The sequence below is a fragment of the Cavia porcellus genome, unplaced genomic scaffold, assembly GCF_034190915.1.
Source record: "Cavia porcellus strain 051 isolate PalLab524CR breed Dunkin Hartley unplaced genomic scaffold, mCavPor4.1 scaffold_19, whole genome shotgun sequence".
Lineage (NCBI taxonomy): Eukaryota > Metazoa > Chordata > Mammalia > Rodentia > Caviidae > Cavia > Cavia porcellus.
Window position 1 is genome coordinate 63369011 of NW_026947502.1, and position 19352 is coordinate 63388362.

Below are 19352 nucleotides of genomic sequence, written 5' to 3' on the forward strand. Positions count from 1 at the left end.
CCCTCAGTAAAACTGAGTCAGTTCAACAATTTCTGGAGTTGAAATAAGTAGCTCCAGAGTTCAAGTCAGTCTTTCTTGATGGGAGAAATGAAGTGTGAAATACACACATACCATTATACTACACATGCATGACAATTTTCAGGTTAGAAATCAGTAAAATAGGAGAGTGAAATAAACTTAATATCTAAGCATTACCTTTGTTAAAAGTTCTCTGCATTACAGTTCCCATAAATGAAGTTTATTTTGATCCACTTTTGTTCTCTAGAATGAATACCAAACACTGTGGGCTTATTATATAATTTTATATCTTTTAATTTATATTTTGGTGTTAGATACACATGAGAAATATAGGAGAACTCAGATATTTAGAAAAATCATTAAGGAAAACGAACACAGAAATGGTGCCCTGTTGTTGAGCAGGTGAAACTGAATGATATTGTAGATATTAGCAAGGAAAAGCCTGCTAAAGCTACCAGCAGGGATGCTTTAAAATACCACAGGATGAGTAACAGCAGTCAAGTTTCTTCTTTGCAGAAGAAACCTGGAGAAACTGAGAGGAGTCACCTTGGCTCATGAAGTCTGGAAGGATGGTCTCTTATATCACTACAAATATACACACATTTGTCTGGATAAGTTTGCTTATATGCACATACTTAAATATATGCTTGTGCACCAATTAGCCCATTTATTGACTAGAATCTGAGTGCCTACTTTAGTAAATACAATACTAAGGTATTGATTTAATTTGATACAAGCTTCATTAAAGAGTCTGAAAGCAAAAATTGTCAAAAAAGTAGATGGAATGAAATAAAATCTTTATATTACTATTGGCAAATCAAGACTTTTCATGCATATTTGGTGGAAGATCTATAAATATATGAGAATAGTATATACAGATAGTAAAATAAAATAAATGTATTTCATTCATGTCAATGCTGCACCCAATTTTATTTTTTAGACCAAATAATTATTGGTCTTGTCTAAAGACATTCAAACAAGTAAAAATTAAGTATATCAGGTTAATTTTACAATATCTACTACAATATGTTGATATGTTGAGTTGCAATGATATTGATCTACTAATCTAAAATTGTCTTTAAAATGATTGATATTTAGTATTAGGACTGCAGATATACACATAAAAAAGCAGAGGACTCTTTCTTTTCATTATAATTCCTAAAAAAAAAATTAAAGATCAGAATAAATTGTGAATTTTAATGAAAAAAATTTGAAAAAACTATCAGAATTATCAATCAATGTTAAACTTTTTCTAAGTATATGTTGCTTACAGATGCAAAAGCTGTTGTATATATTGTAGTTTGAAATTAACAATCAGCAAATAAGGCAGAAATAAATGTCTACCAGCCACCTTATATCTTACAGATTTCTAAACGTGCTTCTTGGTTCAGCAGTGAAAGTATGCCATTTTAAATTAGGACAAAAAAATCTTGGTTTGTCTTACAATTAGTGGCTACATTAAGATTTTAACAGGTGATACTTCCAGAAACACAGTAAGTTCTAATGGTTTTGCTACAGTAATTATTCTTAGTGGTCTGTATACACAAAAGAAATCAGTCAGTACTGAAAGAATTCATTCTAAAAGATGTCACAGACCACTCAGATCTTCAGGTCCCCTCTTAGAGCTATTTTTTATCATCTGTATAATTGCAGTGGTGGGCACCTTGGCGAGGATCATCCTCACTAAGGTAGATATCATGCTACAAACATTCATGTACTTTTTAGTAACACATCTCAATATTCTTAGTCTTGATCATGTAACAGATGTGGGATACAAAATCCTGGTGAATTTTAATGTAACTTAAATGCAATCCCTAAAGAATTTGTCACCATCATGTTCACCATTGGAGAACATTTTATACTGTCTTCAAGGACATAGGACTACTAAATGGTCACCTGCAACCCTTTGTTTTACAGGACAATCAGGCCAAGTTGCTTTTCTCACTAAAAATAACAAAAGTACATGAGGACATGAACTTGAGAACAATTTTTAGGTAGCATAACACTCCCTGAGTAAAAAAAGTCTTTCTTTGTCCTTCTCTCCAAAATGTAAGGACGTGCTAGTTTTTTATGCAAATGAAGACTTTCATGTGATTTAAATGCTGTATCCAAAGTAAATTTCTATACATTATTACAGTTTTATAAAGTAATGTTATTTTTGGAATGACATCATAACAAATGAGAAATTCTTGTGAAATTTTTGAAAGATATGTTAATTTTAAGTTATTGTAAGTTGGAAAATTTGAAACAATTTATAAGCAATATCTCTGGAGAGTGAAATTTTACCACATGATAGATAATATTGCAAAACTACTGATTATGCTTATATTTCTATCCTGAGTAGGTTTTCTGATCACCTGGATGGAGGAGCTCAACCTCACAGCGGTGACTGAGTTCATTCTGCTGGGCATCACCGATCGTCCTGAGCTGCAGGCTCCACTATTTGTGCTGTTTCTCATCGTCTACCTGACCTCACTGGTGGGAAACTTGGGCATGATTGTTCTCACCCAGGTGGACTCCAGGCTGAAAACACCCATGTACTTCTTTCTCAGACATCTGGCTCTCACTGATCTTGGTTACTCTACAGCTATTGGACCTAAAATGTTGGAAAATTTTGTAGAGGATCAAAATACAATCTCCTACTATGGATGTGCTACACAGATGGCTTTCTTTATTGTGCTTATTGCTTCTGAGCTTTTTATTCTATCTGCCATGTCCTATGACCGCTATGTGGCCATTTGTAAACCTCTACTGTACACTGTCATCATGTCACCAAGAGTATGCTGGGCACTAGTGGTGATTACTTATCTCTACTGCACATTTGTGTCTCTTCTAATTACTATAAAGATTTTCACATTGTCCTTCTCTGGATACAATGTCATTAGTCATTTCTACTGTGACAGTCTCTCCTTGTTATCTTTAGTTTGCTCAGACACACATGAAATTGAAGTGATAAACCTAATCTTTGCAGCTTTTAATTTGATTTCCTCTCTTCTGATTGTCCTCATGTCCTACCTGCTCATACTTGTAACCATACTGAAAATGAAGTCCATAGAGGGCAGGCAAAAAGCCTTCTCCACCTGTGGGTCCCACCTGACTGTGGTCACAGTGTTCTACGGGACTTTGATATTTATGTATGTGCAGCCCAATCCAAGCCATTCCAGAGACACTGATAAAGTGGCTTCCATATTTTATACCTTGGTCATCCCCATGTTGAATCCATTGATCTATAGTTTAAGAAATAAAGATGTAAAATATGTCTTGCAAAAAATGTGGGAAAGGGCCTGGTGATTTAGTTCTGACTGGCAAGTGTGAGGTCATGAGTTCAATTTCCACTACAAAAAAAAATGCAAAGACTATGAAACATCTTTTCTAAAAATGCACTGCATTGTGTTTCCTGTAAATGAAGTTTAGTTTTAAACTATTCTTTTTTTAACCCTAGAATGTAAAACAAACACATTGCACTTATTATATACTTTTATTTGTCATTTTGAGACAGGGTCTCGCTATGCAGTTTGGGCTGAACTTGGGCTCACTTTTTTGCCCAGGCTGGTCTCATACTCATAATGATCCTCCTACCTCAGCCTCCCAAGTGCTGGAATTACAGGTATGCAGCACCACACCTGGCTATTATATACTTTTATATATTTAGATTTTATACTTTTTGTATCAGATGCATTTCTATAATTGTGAGAAATAGAAACATTTCACTTATTATAAACTTAAAACAGTGTGACAATTAAAAAATTTTGTTTAAAGTCTACAGATCCTTTGGGGATGAAGCTAATTAGTGCACCCTTGGTGGATCAGGAAAATAGCTGGCACAGAAATAAAATGAGTTTTTATGAGATTTGCAAACATTATGATAAAACTTTTATCATCCATATGTGACTGTGAACTTATTTATATGTGTGCATAAGCATGATATTTCTTTTGTTAAGGTTGAAAATGATTGCATTTTCACCTGACTCCTTTAAGTGTGATAATCTGAGGGTATCATTGGTAATAATGTGCTCAAAAGTTCCCCTGGTATATTTAGACTGCTTCTTTTTCTCTTCCTGATGTGATTTTTTGTCTTCATATAAGCTTCCTATAGGTCAAAAGACCTCCACTTTTTTGTGTATTGAAGCATAGAATTTGACTTTCCCTCATTTAGTGCTTACATGTTGTAAGTTTGCACCCCTTTGAAATGCACTTCTGAAACTCTGCTGGCTCCGGGCATTCAGAGCTTTCTACCCACCTCCCCTACACTGGCTTGATCTCCATTCATTACTACACATTTTTCACTGAAGAGTGCTCACTGTTTCCTCCCTCACTAAAAAGAAAATGCTCATTGCAAAGTCGTAGCCCACCTTTGTTTACTCTTGCAACAGTGCCCAATTTATGGTGCAGTATTTAACTTTTTCTCTTTCTTGGGGATAGCATCCCTAAATCTTGTTCCTATAGTAGTGTACTGTTGTGGGAAGGGTCTTCCCATATTAGCAAATCTATTTGAAAATATGACTGGAAGAAAGCAAGCAGAAATAAGCCCTCAGTTTGAACAACTCTCTCAGGAATCAGTGTGTAGTACACTACATTGTATGTACACTTGTTGGTTCATCCGCATGGATGTCATCTGTGATGCTCTGGCATCTTCCATGTTTGCTTTTTTGTTGTATTGTTTTCACCTTACCATGATTTTATTTACATGACAGGTTTGTTGTCTTAGTGTATCAAAATTATCTGTGTAACTAAAAAGTAGGAACAAAACAATTGTGTGGAATAGTTTAATATGCATTACTACTAAATATTATATATTATAAACACAAGATATTATCAAATATTCTAAACTGATTTTTATGATGATGAAGTTTATGATGTATTATATAGAATAAATAATATTCTAATCCTAAATGTTCTGTATTCTGTAACCATAAATTTATTATGATCAAATTCTGTAATATACTATATAGAATAGAGTATATTCTAGAACCTTAAATATACATAAAATATTTCAAATTCCTAGAAAATAAATATATAGCAGGAAAAAGTGAAATGTTGATGATAACCATAAATCATAAAAATATTTACATTATTCTATTTTTAATTATATCTTCCCTAATGTAATATTCAAAACTACCTACATTATTTTAATACAAAATGATAAAAATTTGGATGTTTAAACTAGACAAAATATTTTTCAATATAGACCAATTTCACATTTTTATTATATATATTGGTATAAGTATTAGTGGTCTCTGAAGTAATAAGCCAAAAAAGAGAGAAGTATTTTGACAATTTAAAATTAGGTTAAAACTTCATTTATTCTGTTTGCCTAGATTGATAAATTATTTCAAGTAGATTGATAAATTATTTCAGAATTTACTTAAATTTATAAAGTAAATTAAATTTTAGAAAACGGAAATTGGGGTCTGACAAAGCTTCTGCTAAGGTAAGATGAGTCATAGAATTTAATATTACATAAAATAACTTTTTGGAAAGTTCAAGATAGTTTAGGGATACACAGGGTTCCTGAAACAAAGTTATCTGTAGCTGAGTTTAGTATCATTAGCAGTGACATACTGTATTTTTTTATTTAGAATATCTTAGAAAATAGTTCATACATGAAAATGACTTCAAAATATGAATTAAAAAAGATATACAGTGCCCTTCCCCATAATCACATCCATGTACTTGAATCCTTTTGTTTTGTTGAAAAAAGATTAAGAAACAACTTGAAATACTTTTCAAACCCTAGAGACAAAATATATTTCCTAAATTTTGGATAAATCTTCACTTCATGTGAAAGACAGATGAAGCAGAATGTGAATTGCACTGGGGATGAGTAACAAGGCCTGGTGACCATTTTAGGACATGACAATGAGTCTCATTAAGTTTTAGATGCTTTTCTGATTTAAAATATTAAAGCTGCACACTTTTTCATAATTCATACACTTTCTGAATCTGTAAATGTAAAAAGTTTTGTCATTGTTCACAGATGCAAAAATGGAAAGCCATTGTGGAACATGCTGAATTTTACAATTATGGGTGAAGAAATCATGCTTCCAACAGATAATACAATTAAATCATGACACTTACACAGGTAGTTAAAAGCAACAGTAAAGGAAAGCAGATGAATTGTGTATATAAAAATTCCTCAGTAGGAAAATCAAAGATACTCAGGGTAATTAAGAAATCCCAGTGTAACTATTGGTTCTTCTTTAAAGCTTTGGGAATATTCATAAAATAACATTTTAAATTCCAATGGCAAGATTCAAAATTCACAGACAATTATAAATTATTCTATATGCTTCTGGTTAGCTATCATTCAAAGGAACAGTAATTCACTTTTTATTTTAGTTAAGTAGTTGGAACTAGCCATTAAGATTATCAAATTCATTTCAATAATAATACATGATTCATTTCTCTTTAAACTACAAAATGGATAAAATTATGAAAAATAGACACAAATCTCAGACTAAATGTTTTCTATCATACTTACTAACATTTTTATTTTATAGCTACAATAATTTAATTTTAAAACTATTATCTTTATGATTTAAAAATGAGCACTGTTTCTATTCGTTATTACAATTGTACTACACTGGTATCCTAAACAATGAACATTATGAGGTCATTAAGCATGATTTGAAATTCTCATTTAAAATATGCTAATGAAGATATCATTGTTCACTTGTACAGTACAAAGACAGATTAGCTATTAAAAATTCAAATCTCAATATCCTTACATTTAGTCAGCAAAAAAACATCATTTTCTCTTCTTGGGATTTCACGTGAGGCACAGAAATTTTTGGTCTACCTTTACTAACAGACAGGAGGCTAGAATTGTCATGGTACAAATCCTCCCCAAGAGTAGCTCCTTAAGAAAGGACTCCTATGATCTTTACTTAGGAGGTAATTCAGGAAAGCAGATATACAAGAGTGGAGTATATCAGACAAAGCCAGGCTAGAGACAGAGCAATATATACCAAAGAAAATTTTATTAAGGTAAATAGTAAGAGATCACTCTTTTAATGTTTTGAGATTTATTACAAAACTCGACAGAATTACTGTAATTTAGCACAGAGAAGATCAAATATCTAGCTGGAAATTCCTTGTTTTTATTAGTAGTGTTCCTTCCATGCTAAATCTCATGCAGTTTAAAGATGTCTTCAAGCTCTTTGAAAATTTTCATCAGAAAGCAGCAAAACAGAGCAAAGTCATCACCATGTTAGAAAAAATCTTACTGTGCCTGCAGACCAGGTGAGACATGGCCTGGGTAACAAACGATGGGCAGACAGATGCTGCATTATGGCAGTATTTGCAAAGGCAGTGATGAAAGCCAGAAAGCAGCATCTCCATTCAGGCTGATACAACAATAAGGGGACGCTCTTTTCTCTGCTGTCTTTGTATTTAACTATAGTTGTTTCCATATGGATAGTGAGGCGCAAAGTTTGGAAGTATTCCTCAAATATTTTAATGTAGTAAGTCAGTGTTTACTACCAGTACATTCACAAGTTCAAGAAGAGATACTTGTGGCAAAGTTATAAACCAAAATATACAAGGTTTTTTAAATTTTTGTTTTTTGTGTTTGTGTATTTGTTTTTTTAATTCTGGTGCATCTGCCTCACTCGAAGTACAAAATAGTTGCGGGCATCACTTGCCCTCCCCTTACATGAGGTGCTCAGACAGACCTGATTTTCACTAAGGGATTTGGGAGTCCGATACCATGAACTGCATCAAACATGTAATAGTTTTGTTACGATGTGCTCCTATAACCATGGTCTTGAAGGAAATTGGAAATTTTTCCAAACTTCTTATTTGTATTAGTTCAGGTTTTCATCACATCATGATTGCATTCATCATGGGGAGTTGGTGCGGAGACATCACACATCTCAGTTCTCTTTCCTCCCTTCTCCCTCTCCTTCCCATCCCTTGGTTATGTTCCCCTTTGTAATGAAGCACAGTGTTTAAACGTTCCTCACTCTCTGCTGGGATATTCCAGTTCCTCATTCATATTGTTCTTAATATTAAGAATTTAATATTAAGAAAAGAAAGCATCATCCTGATTTGATGTGTACCTAACTTTATAAACTGTCCATATCCAAAGTGAATATTTTTGGAGGATAGGAAAAATAAACAGACAAGAATTTGTTCCTGTCTCTCCATGGTTGTCTGTAATGTGGCACAGGTATAAAAGAGCCATATAAATCTGTCCTTAAAATATTTTCAGTTCTGTAAAATCTTGCATAATGGAGTAGAATTGTCTGAATAAGTGCGGGTTTAAAATTTTATGGGTGATAAAAAATATTTAAGAAAAAATTTAGAGAAAATGTCCTAAGTATTCCTGCATTAGGAATAAATGGATAAAATATTTATATTTATATTAGTATATATATATGCTATTAAAAAGTGAAAAATCCTCATATGAACATTAAAATATATAAAGATTACTATAAGCCACGTAAAAAGATTTTGACTGAAATTCTAAGATCTTAGGGATAATGCTGAATTCACATTTTTTGAAGTCATAGAATTTTGGAATTTGTCTAGCAGCACATTTTCCGAAGTAGAATTTAGGAATTATTTAAACTGGCTTTATAAAACTCACAGATTCAATTTTTATTGCAATTAGTGTTTCACTATTGAACATTGTACCCTATTTTTCATAATAAGAAATGGAAACAAATCTCATATAAGACTTTTAGGTGACCTATGTGAGAGAAATCTGAGTGTTCATACTTCTCTTCTACAGTATTTAGATAGATAGAGTAGGTACATATATTATGACACCTTCTCACCAAAGGTCAAGTGAAACTTTCCAACTATTAGAATCTGTAATTTAGAGCTATTCTCGGTTTTTCTTTCCTTTGTCCTGTCTCTCATTGTTCCAGCCTCCTTTGAGTTGAAGACTGATAATCTCAGATTGGCCAGCTCCTTTATCTCCATGCCAGATATTTGCCAATTTTATAAAATACCTGAATGAGATGAGTTGTTCCCAAGCCCAAGAATGCATAGATTTATGGTCTGTCGCCCAATTCTTGGTGTTGATGTGGATTTTGTGCTTCTGACCCCTAGGGTCAGAACTATGGTTGGGGGTGCCTGCTTTTCTTCAGGCACTACAGAGTGTGCAGAGGAGGAGTGGAAGGAAAGGAAGGCAAGGAATACACTGATTCAACTGAGTTTCAGATAAAACACAAGTAATATGAAAAATTACAGAGCAATGGACTTGGAGAGTAAAACTTTACCAAACCATCCAAACTTCTCCCCGCAGAATTGTTACATTTTTCTTTTGAGACATAGTCTCTCTATATAATGCAAGGTATCCTTGGATTTCCTTATATAGCTCAGGTTGACTTCAAATTCATAGTGACCTTCCTGCATCAGCCTCTCAACTCCTGGGATCACAGATGTACCTCACCACACTCAGCAAGAATTCTTTTCTTTGGATTTGTCATTTTCTTCATTCAGTCATTGCTAATGTTTTTGTTTGTTTTGTTTTCCTCTTTGCTTTTTCATATTTTATTAATATTATGAATTAATTTTGGATAAAATAAATTTTATTAGTAAATGCATTGTAAAACTTGTCTAGAATTTATATTCTGATTTTCTTTTTTTTTAATTTAAAGACATGCAGATGTACCAGTTAAAATCACACTTTTTTTACTCTCTTGGTGCTAAGTTTTTGATGCATGATCACATGGTTTTTAAGTGTATTTACTGAACACTCAACATCACCAATTTCTGTAGAAATTATATCTTTATCCAGTTTTATGAATTAATTAAACCTTTGGCCACGATGTGAATACATAGAACATCTTTAATATACTGCTGTTCCATATTAAATATGTTCCTTTCTCTCATTTCCCTGTTTGGTTCCACTGATACATTTGTGATATTTTTGTAATAAATTAATATTCTGAAGAACTGTAGCTTTACAATTCTTAAAAATGTGTTAGAACAGATCATTTTCAGAGGTGTTCTGAATTTTTAAATTATTTATATTTTTATACACCCATCAAATTCCACAAAATACTAAAAAAGTGCCAAATTCTACAAAAATGCGGTAGTAAGATTCTGACCAGAATGAAATGGAGAAAATAGATCTATTTGGTAAAAATTGTTTGTAGAAACATGAATACTACTTGAGATTACTGTTAGTGAAAGATACAATACACACAAGTGGCACATTCACCAACATGAATAGAATTAAAACTGATTTTTTGAGTAAAATAAAATAAACATACACAAAAATTGTTATATGACTTCTCAAATTTGTGGAAAATTTAAAATAATAATTTCTTAGAATGGCAAAGAGGAATAATGGTCATTATTGACAGGGAGATGAAAGATAAAGATAGAAATATAATGGATAATATCTTCAAAGCTCACATAGAAGAGTTATGATTTTTCTATGGTATTACTAGTTGTGACAAACTATGATATATTACAAAATGACTAGAGAGCTAGAGAATGAAATTCTCAATACACAGATCAATGTTTGTGGAGATACAAATGCTTATCTCCATGATTCGATCATCAAAAATTGCATCAGATATCACTTTCTCATAACGTGTAGCATAAACATGCACAAATTTTATTTTTTGGTAAAGAAAAGAATTAGAAATTTTGCAACAGTTGATTAAACAGTTTAGGGACATAGTATGCCTATCAACTTATTTAAGATTAACAAGAAAATTTTGATAAACTTTTAGTCCATACTTTTAAGAATAGTTCAGTCCAGTTTGTTCAACACATTTTATCAATAATGTAATGATCCATCTACATCAAAGTTGAATTGATTTTGGACATTCTTAGTGCCATTATTTAGTATACATTAATATATTCATTATTCTATCTAATACTATCTGATTCACAGGATGAGCATTAATACTAAATATTCCACAACCAAATTCTTTACCAAGACCTAAGATTATTCTAAGATGAATGAAGGGTATGATTTTTAATATTTTGTAAGAGCATCATATCTATGATGCATTTATTAGACAGGATTTTCACATCTCCATAAGGAAAAACAAAATTCTGAGGATCTTGGGATTCTTATTATGTGCCATTTTGCAGTTCTGGTTTCTCCAGAACTCCTAGAATGAAGAGCATTGGAGTTCTCATTTTGTAACTCCCTGGAGGAGTCTGTGTAATATATGGATGATGGTTTTCATGAATATTTAGAAGCGCTTGCCATTAAAGAATTGTGAAGGAGAAACAGCGAGGAATTAGACAGGGACACAGTGCAACCTGTAAACTGTGATGCTTTATCAAAAGCTCTGAAATATATTTTATGAAAAATATATAATATTCTTCAAAATTCAATTATATTAAATATATTTCATATTAAGGCCATCTCTAATTTTATTTTTATAGATGAAACAATTACTTGTCTTGAACAACGCATTTAAGCAAGTAAAGTTAATTTCTTAATATTAGGTATAAAATGTCTAGTTTTCCCAGCTTTCTACTGCATTTTTTCCATAGGCTTCTTCAAATAATACTGTTTGCCTACCAAGAAGACATTGAAAGTAGCAATTTCAACTTTAGAATAATATTTCTCATTGTGAGATAGTTCTACCTTACAATTTTGGTGCAAGTTTTCAAATAAATTTAGATTTTTAGACTTATATTAAAATATCTTAAAATTATCTTAAAGTTTACTTATTTTAAAGTTCAGTGAAACAATTACAGTTGTGATATTAAACATATCATTGGAATGATATCCCTGCTAGTGTCAAAAAAATGCACACATGAATTCTAGCCATTAATATCAGATGGAATAAATTATAGATAGAGGATTTAGTTCATATGAAGCATAGAAAAAACATAAAGATTCCACTTAATTTTTGGACTTTGGATATACTGCTCTCGAGACAATGAATACGTTTTGTGATTTTGTCTATATATGGATATATGAATGTTGATATTGTTCTGTTGTAATCAAGCTAAATTATTCCTTTTATTATAAAATTATGTTTATTATGTTTAAAGTATATTAAATATAGTGTAGTGAAATGCAGTTTATAAAGACTACAGAGGGAAGGAGAAAAGTGTACCATTCCACATAAAGATGTACAACATTGAGAAGTTAACGAAAATTGTTTGTTGTTGCTGTTTATTGCTTAAGCATATATCTGTCAGGCATAATAGCCACATTTATCTTGGAGAACTGATTCATATGTGTAGCATATCTTCAAACTCTTGATGGATTTTACTTTCCTTCCCCTTAATGTTGACTTAATAATGATTTTCTTTGAGTAGTGCAGCTTAAGTTTCAAGGGAAGGAAAGAGGGAGCTGTTAACTTCCTTTAAAGTCCTTTTAGAAATTGATATATTTGAAAACAATCATGTAAATTTTCAGTGAAAATTGTTTCTGAAAAAATTAGGATTATCAATATATTGCTGGCATATTCACAGGGAGTCCTATATACCTTGTACTAATAATAACTAAATGACAGAAAAATAAAATGTATATGGTCTGCCCTATGTTTAGTTGTTTACCCGGTGTCCAGATTTGGTTCTGGGTTCAATGGTAAAAGTGAATCATTTTTAATTCTTCAGGTCAAACAAAGGTGTGTTTCTCTTACATAAAAAGACATCATTGATAAGCCTTTAATTGGCAGTACTATCTGGAATCCAGTGGTTTTTAATGATTCTTCCAACAGTACGTTTCATTAGAGGCCTGGACAGACAGAAGAAATTTAACAGTGCTGAAGTTCATTCTAACTGGCATCAGAGAACACCTTGAACTTTGGGTTCCCTTCTTTTGGTTGTTCCTCATCGTTTATATAGCCTCAGTGGTGGAAAAGTTGGGCATGATTATTCTCACCAAAGTGGACAAGAGACTGAAAACACCCATGTACTTTTTTCTCAGACATCTGGCTTTCATTGATCTTGCCATGGGACCCAAAATTTTGGCAAATCTTATTGCTAATCAAAATACAATTCCTTATCACTGGTGTGCCCATGGCTACTGTTCTTCAGCATATTCATCACTAGTGAGCTTTTCAGGCAGGCACCTGTACCACTGAGCTAAATCCCAGCCCCTCTAGTGAGCTTGTCATCCTATGAGCTGATGACTGCTATGTGACCCTATGCAGTCCTCTGCTCTACACAGTGATCGTGTCACACAAGGCATGCTGGATGCTGGTGACAATCCTTTATCTCTACAGTGATTTTCAGTCTCTGACAATAACCATTAAAAATTTATTTTCACATTTTTGTCAATAAAAATTATGTTTCATATGTTTAAAGTATATTAAATATAGTGGAGTAAAATGTCTACTATGACAGTCTTCCCTTGTTGAATTTGATTTGCCCAAGCACATGAGAAGTTGAGTAGATAGTCCTGATATTTTCAGCATTTAACATTTAATTTGGTTTCCTATATTCTGACAGTCCTTGTTTCCTACATTAAGATCCTTGTGATCATCCTCAGGATAAGCTCATCAGATGGGAGACACATGACCTTTTTCACATGCAGCTCTCACCTGACTGTGGTGGTCATGTTATATAGGACCCTGTCCTTTATGTGTGTGCAGCCCAAGTCCAGCCATTCGTTTGAGACTGATCAATTGACCTCTGTATTTTACACCTTGATCATTCCCATGCTGACTGAACCCTTTGAAATACTGTTTGAGAAACAAACAGGTAAAAGGTGCCCTGCACAGGATATGGAACAATGTGTGCAAACTTTGTCTATAAAGTTCATTTTGGCATTTATTTATGAAAAATCTGAATTGACACAGCTATTAACTATACAAACAATACTGCAAATGAACTATGGAAAAATAGAATAGAGAATCCTATTCAAGACATAGCTGCTTAAATATCAATTGTTTTTTAGGTCTTACCTCACATTTTTTGTAAAGTGCCTGAGTTTCACAATGCCAAACTTTACTTTTCAGCTGAAGAGAAACTCGTCCTTACACTTCTCCTTTTAGATCTCATGTTGTCATATATGTGCTTGGCTCTCTACAATATATTTTTCTACATACCTTTTAGATCCAAATGCATATTGCATCAGTGTATTGACATCTACCAAGAGGCAATTACTGTTTCTGTGCTATGCATATACAGGAAGATAATGAACTATTAAAAATGTCTCACTTAATATTACCATTGTATGTAGAGTTATCTCAGATTTCTATTAACATATTAATCATCTACCTTAAACTTATGTGTATACATATGGGATTATGGAGTAGAAATAAAAGCATAAGTATTTTTCAAGAGGAATAAATTTGTGTATAAAAATCCCAAACATCCAGAGATATTGCTCAGCAGCACAGAGCTTTCCAGGCAAGCATGAGGTCTTGAGTTTTATTCCTGATGCCAAATAAAACAAATAAATAAATAAATATAAAAATCCCCCAAAATAAGCAAACTAAAAATTTATATGAAATCTTCACAAGTATTTTTGCAAGGTCTCCACAATACAAATCAATTATTTTGTGTACTAGCATAAATAATTAACAATTAAATTAAAAAGACTAACTGCACTAGAATGATCACTGTAAAACACTGGCAAAAATTTAATGAGTAATTTTCTTGATTTCAGTCATTAAACTAGAAAGAATATATTTATGTCAATATGTCACTGTGAGTTAAAAAATAAGTATGTGCAAGTCAGATCTTACATTATTTTATAGATTTTAAATAGTAACAAACAAAATTACAGTAATATTTTAAATACAGTGTTGATATAAAATTTATGCTGAAAGAACAAGGTTTTATGAAATCCAGAGTCATAATGTGAAGAAGAAATAATCTAAAAGATTTCAAATAAAAGTTATCAACATATGACATAGAAGCACATCATTTGACAGTTGGTGATATTGGGACACATGTGACAGAATAATAAAATAAATAAAAATAGACTGATATGTAATATTTGTTTTTAGTTAATACAAAAACCCTACTAGAATTTAGTAAGAAAATTCAGTATATTTAGCTAGCTAGTTGAGTTTGCTATGGAGCACTGTTACATTTAAACATAAATTTGAAGTATAATACAAAACTCAACTGATGATACACATTTACATGATGCATGCTAAATAGTCTGTTCAGCTAGCCCAATATTTATACACAAAAAATCATTCTTTACATCTTTAAATGTGCAATATACTTGTGAAAAATTGAAAATATAAAAATTTAACAATCGAGAAATACAAATTTTAAATGTGAAAAGTACACTGTTATATAAAATTATTTTATGAAAGAATTGTCTTTCAAAGACAAATATATATTGTCTTTACAACTCAGAATAAGACAAGATGCCTTAAATCAGACATGGTGGTGCATGCCTGTGACCCCAGCAATGAGGAGGCTCAAGTGTGAGTCCTGTATGTCTGAGGTCACACTAAGCTATATATAAAGAGACCCTATTGTGAAAATAAAAAGACAGACAAAGAGACAGACAGACAGAAAGAAAGAAAGAAAAAAAGAAAGAAAGGAAGGAAGGAAGGAAGGAAGGAAGGAAGGAAGGAAGGAAGGAAGGAAGAAAGGAAGAAATTGAGCACCATAAAATGTGCTAAGGTAGGTGGTAAGGATGTGAGATTGAAACATTTCACAACACTTCCCTTATTGCTTTCCTGGTTGTACAATACACATCTTCAGTTTTGAGCTGTTTCTACTCACTGTCTACAATTTTCCTCAAGGGATTTTTAATGTCCTTAGCATCTCCAACTTCCTTGGGTCTCTTATGAAACTTTCATTTACTCTCACAGTTTCATACATCAACATTTCAGAGGCTTCTTATAGGCCCTGTACTAGTCTTCCAGGCCTTACTTGGAAATTTTGATGGAAACTTCTTGAACCATAAAATTTGAATTCTGCATATATATCAACCCAGCATTCTATGGAGCAGGTCATGGTCTGCTGCCAGCTTCAGCAGTAGTCAGGCTCTTTGAATCATAGAAGATCTGACTGCTGTGTACCCTTACTACTGTAAAATGAATTCTAGGGAACTAATTTCTTTGGAGGCTCTGCCTTCGCAGGACGATCAGAGGCTCTCTCCTCAAATGACAAGGTTTCACTTTTTAGCCTTATGGTTGATTGAATCTTGCTGATTCCTTATATCCTTTCAAAATCACTGTTATGATTTGTGTCTGGATGTCCCTCCAAAGCCACATACAATCATTGGAAAAGACTTTAGAATTTGTGAATGATTTATGATCCAATGTGGGGTTTATGGATTAATATGCTACATCCTCTCTAGGGTGGGTGGTTTACATACCAGATAAAGAACAGAAAGTTTTCTCTCCATGCTCCTCCTCCTTTTCTTTTGTTGCTTTTGCAGTCTTCTCCCACCATGAACAGTTGTCCATCTACCTCACCATTTTGCCTTTCAGCCAGCAGATTATCAATTGAAACCTTCACAAGTATGAGCTAAATAATTCTTTCCTTCCTTCATTTAGGTCATCAGGTATTCTGCCTCGGTAATAAGACAAACATAACCAAAACAATGTGTTCCTTCTTTTACTAGCTCAACAGCCTACTTTTCTTTTTAATGGCAAGAATCTCTTCAGCAACCACAACTGACTTGACTGAAACTTTACACATGCTTCTTTCTAGCCTAACTATAAGATTTTCATGCTTTTTTCTCTGACTTTTGTCCTGATTCTGAGTATAATCAAAACAAAAAGCTGCCAGTGTTACTCATGCCACAGCACAGACATTGGGCTTCCTTGACTATTATCCCACAGCATTTCTTCTACTACCTTTAAAATTCAGACCTTTTCAAATATTCAGGACATGAAGAATATGGGGTAATTTCTTTACCAGAATGTAATGTGAATGATTTTTTATCTAATTACCAATAAACTTCTGTAGTTACCCTATTATTAACATTGGGACTGATCTCTATGACTCATGTCATATGGTGCTTGAAGACCTGTGATCAGAAGAGAGCTGATCATCACTCTGTTCAATAAAGGAATCCTAAGAAAAATCCAAGAGATAGTTTGAGTAAAATACATGATACACTTGAGCTGATAGCACTGAGAACTGGGCCTGTACACTTGAGTTGATGGGCTTAGGCACTCTTGGGAACAGCACAGAGAGTGATCCTACATCATGGAGCTGCAAGACTATGGGCTCCCTCTAAGTCCCACCTTATTCTGTCTGAAGAGTCCTCAGCGTCTCTTCAGGACAGGTCACATCTATAGATTATATAAAGAACACTTTACATACTTAGTTTTGGTGCTGACTCCCATGAGTCCTATTCCCAACAAAAAATATCAAAATTGGTGTCTAGAAAAAAAGTTCTGTTTACATTTCAGGTAAAGAGATCTAGGAACAAAGGCAAAATGACTATAAATGAAAATATGTAAAGCAGTGTCACTGACCAGAAGGACACCAGTCCTTGAAAGCAGTCACATTCAGATATTACACTGCATTGTCTGTGCTCAAGCTCCAGTGTGAGAGGGCAGGTTGCTCACCAGGTCTGCAGTTCAAAGTCTAAGGCCTGTTTATGATAACTGCCTAACTGGACTAGTCAGGCCAAACACTCATACATGGTTTTTAGCCAGAAACTTAAGTTCATAAACTATGGCGAAATCCAAGGTTATGTCGAATTTCACCTGGTTTTCTCGTAGACTTTTTGGTTTTTCTTGTAACAACATTTAGAGACAATTTTGCCTGCACTTCAGGGAGGAGTCCAGCATCTGTCTTTTGCATACATGCATCCATTGGTCACAGCATTCTATGCTGTTCTGACGTTTTTCCATCCTTGTCAAAAATGTATTATAGATATGTGTGTTTTCTTTTTATGTTCTCTTTGCATTTATGTACATGTTTATATTTTGTCAATAACAGAGTTTTACATACTCTCTCTGGTACTGTTTTAAAATTAGAAAATGTGGTTTCTCTAAGTTAAGGTGTTTCTGTTTTACTCTTTGTTTGTTCACTTATTCTGAGGGCCATTTCATATTTCATGTGAATTTTAGTGTTGAATTTTTTATTTGTACTAAACACTGCATTCAGTCAATTTGTTAAACTCTATAGATAATTTTGAATGGTTTTTGAAACTTATATGTTTAGGATTTCCAATCAATGAAAATGATTTGTTATTTCATTTACTAAAAATACCTTCTGTAACATACTTCATCAATGTCTTGTAGTTTCAGTTTACAAAACTTGCCTTGTCAGAGATAAATTTATTTTTCAGTATTTTATTCTTTTCTTTTAGACTTGTATCGAATTCAAAGCTCAAATTTTTGAAAAAAATCATTGCTAATGTATAGACACATTACTGTTTTGTGTAGCAATTTCATGCTTTGCAAGTTTGCCAAACTTGTTTGTTAATTTGAAAAGCCTTTTTTGTGTACCTGTTATGAAATCTTTGGAATTACTAAATATATGGCCATGCATTCTATTAATGGGAATAGGTTCATAAAATTTCTCTAAATTAAAAAACAATACTGACTACAGTAAGAAAAGTGGACACTATTTTCTTTTTTAGTCTTCTTAGGTGGGAAATCTTTGACCTCTAACCATGCATTGTCAGGTTTCACATAGGTTTAATATAAAAACGATGTTCCAGTTTTATGATGTATTTTTTCCTAACATTCTATTCAAGTAGTTTTTGACTAAACTTGGTATTTTTTATTCTTTAATTTATTGCATATATACTTGTGTTGAAATTTTCTTGAATTCTTGGGATTTTTCAGATTTGATGAGAAATTATTGTCTTTTTAATATTTTGCTGGGTTTGATTTTTTTCTTTTTTTAAAATAATAAATATATATCCAAAGGTTTCTCATCTTGATGAGTGTTTTGTAAATATTTCAAGGTAATACAGGATTTGTAGAATTTGTTAAGTATTTCAGTCATATTTGGACTGAGTTATGCATTTATTTAAAATTTGATGATAGAATTTATTTTTCTGATTTTGTAGATTTATATCACTTGTATCTTAAAAAAACTGGAAGTAACACCAAAAGCACTGATTATATTTAGGTGAAATACTTTATTATGAATACTTCATATGATTATGCATACCTCCCATTTATGTCCTTAAATCATTTCTGTATTTGTAACGTTAACCTTTTACTAAAGAATATGTCTTCAAAGGTGTCCTTATTTGAATAAATAAATAAATAAAGTATGAATTAAGTTTTTGGCAAAGTATGAATAATATTTTATCCCACTCACAGTAAAATTACTCAGTGAAATTAATGTGTTTTTTTGTTTCTTATATGTTTGATTTAGTTTATGTACTTCATGATTTATGTTAGAATTCCAAAGTTGGAAACATTAAATTTTCTTATGGTAACATGTGCATGAATATCCATACAAACACACAAATATATACGTGTGTGTATGTGTGTGTATGTATATATATA

At 32.5% G+C, this 19352-nt stretch overlaps 1 protein-coding gene and 1 pseudogene across 1 annotated transcript; both read left to right on the top strand.

The window, feature by feature from the left end:
• Window positions 1-2379: 2379 nt before the first annotated feature.
• LOC100725273 (olfactory receptor 8K3-like) lies at window positions 2380-3309 on the top strand. The gene has a single exon (XM_005000935.1). The coding sequence runs from the start codon at window positions 2380-2382 to the stop codon at window positions 3307-3309; it is 930 nt and encodes a 309-aa protein (XP_005000992.1).
• A 3829-nt stretch (window positions 3310-7138) lies between these two features.
• Window positions 7139-13710, top strand: LOC100725544 (olfactory receptor 8K3-like; annotated as a pseudogene).
• Window positions 13711-19352: the final 5642 nt, after the last annotated feature.

What these genes read in the sequence shown, in the direction of transcription:
- LOC100725273 (XM_005000935.1), top strand. Translation starts at nt 2,380, where the DNA reads ATGGAGGAGCTCAACCTCACAGCGGTGACTGAGTTCATTCTGCTGGGC.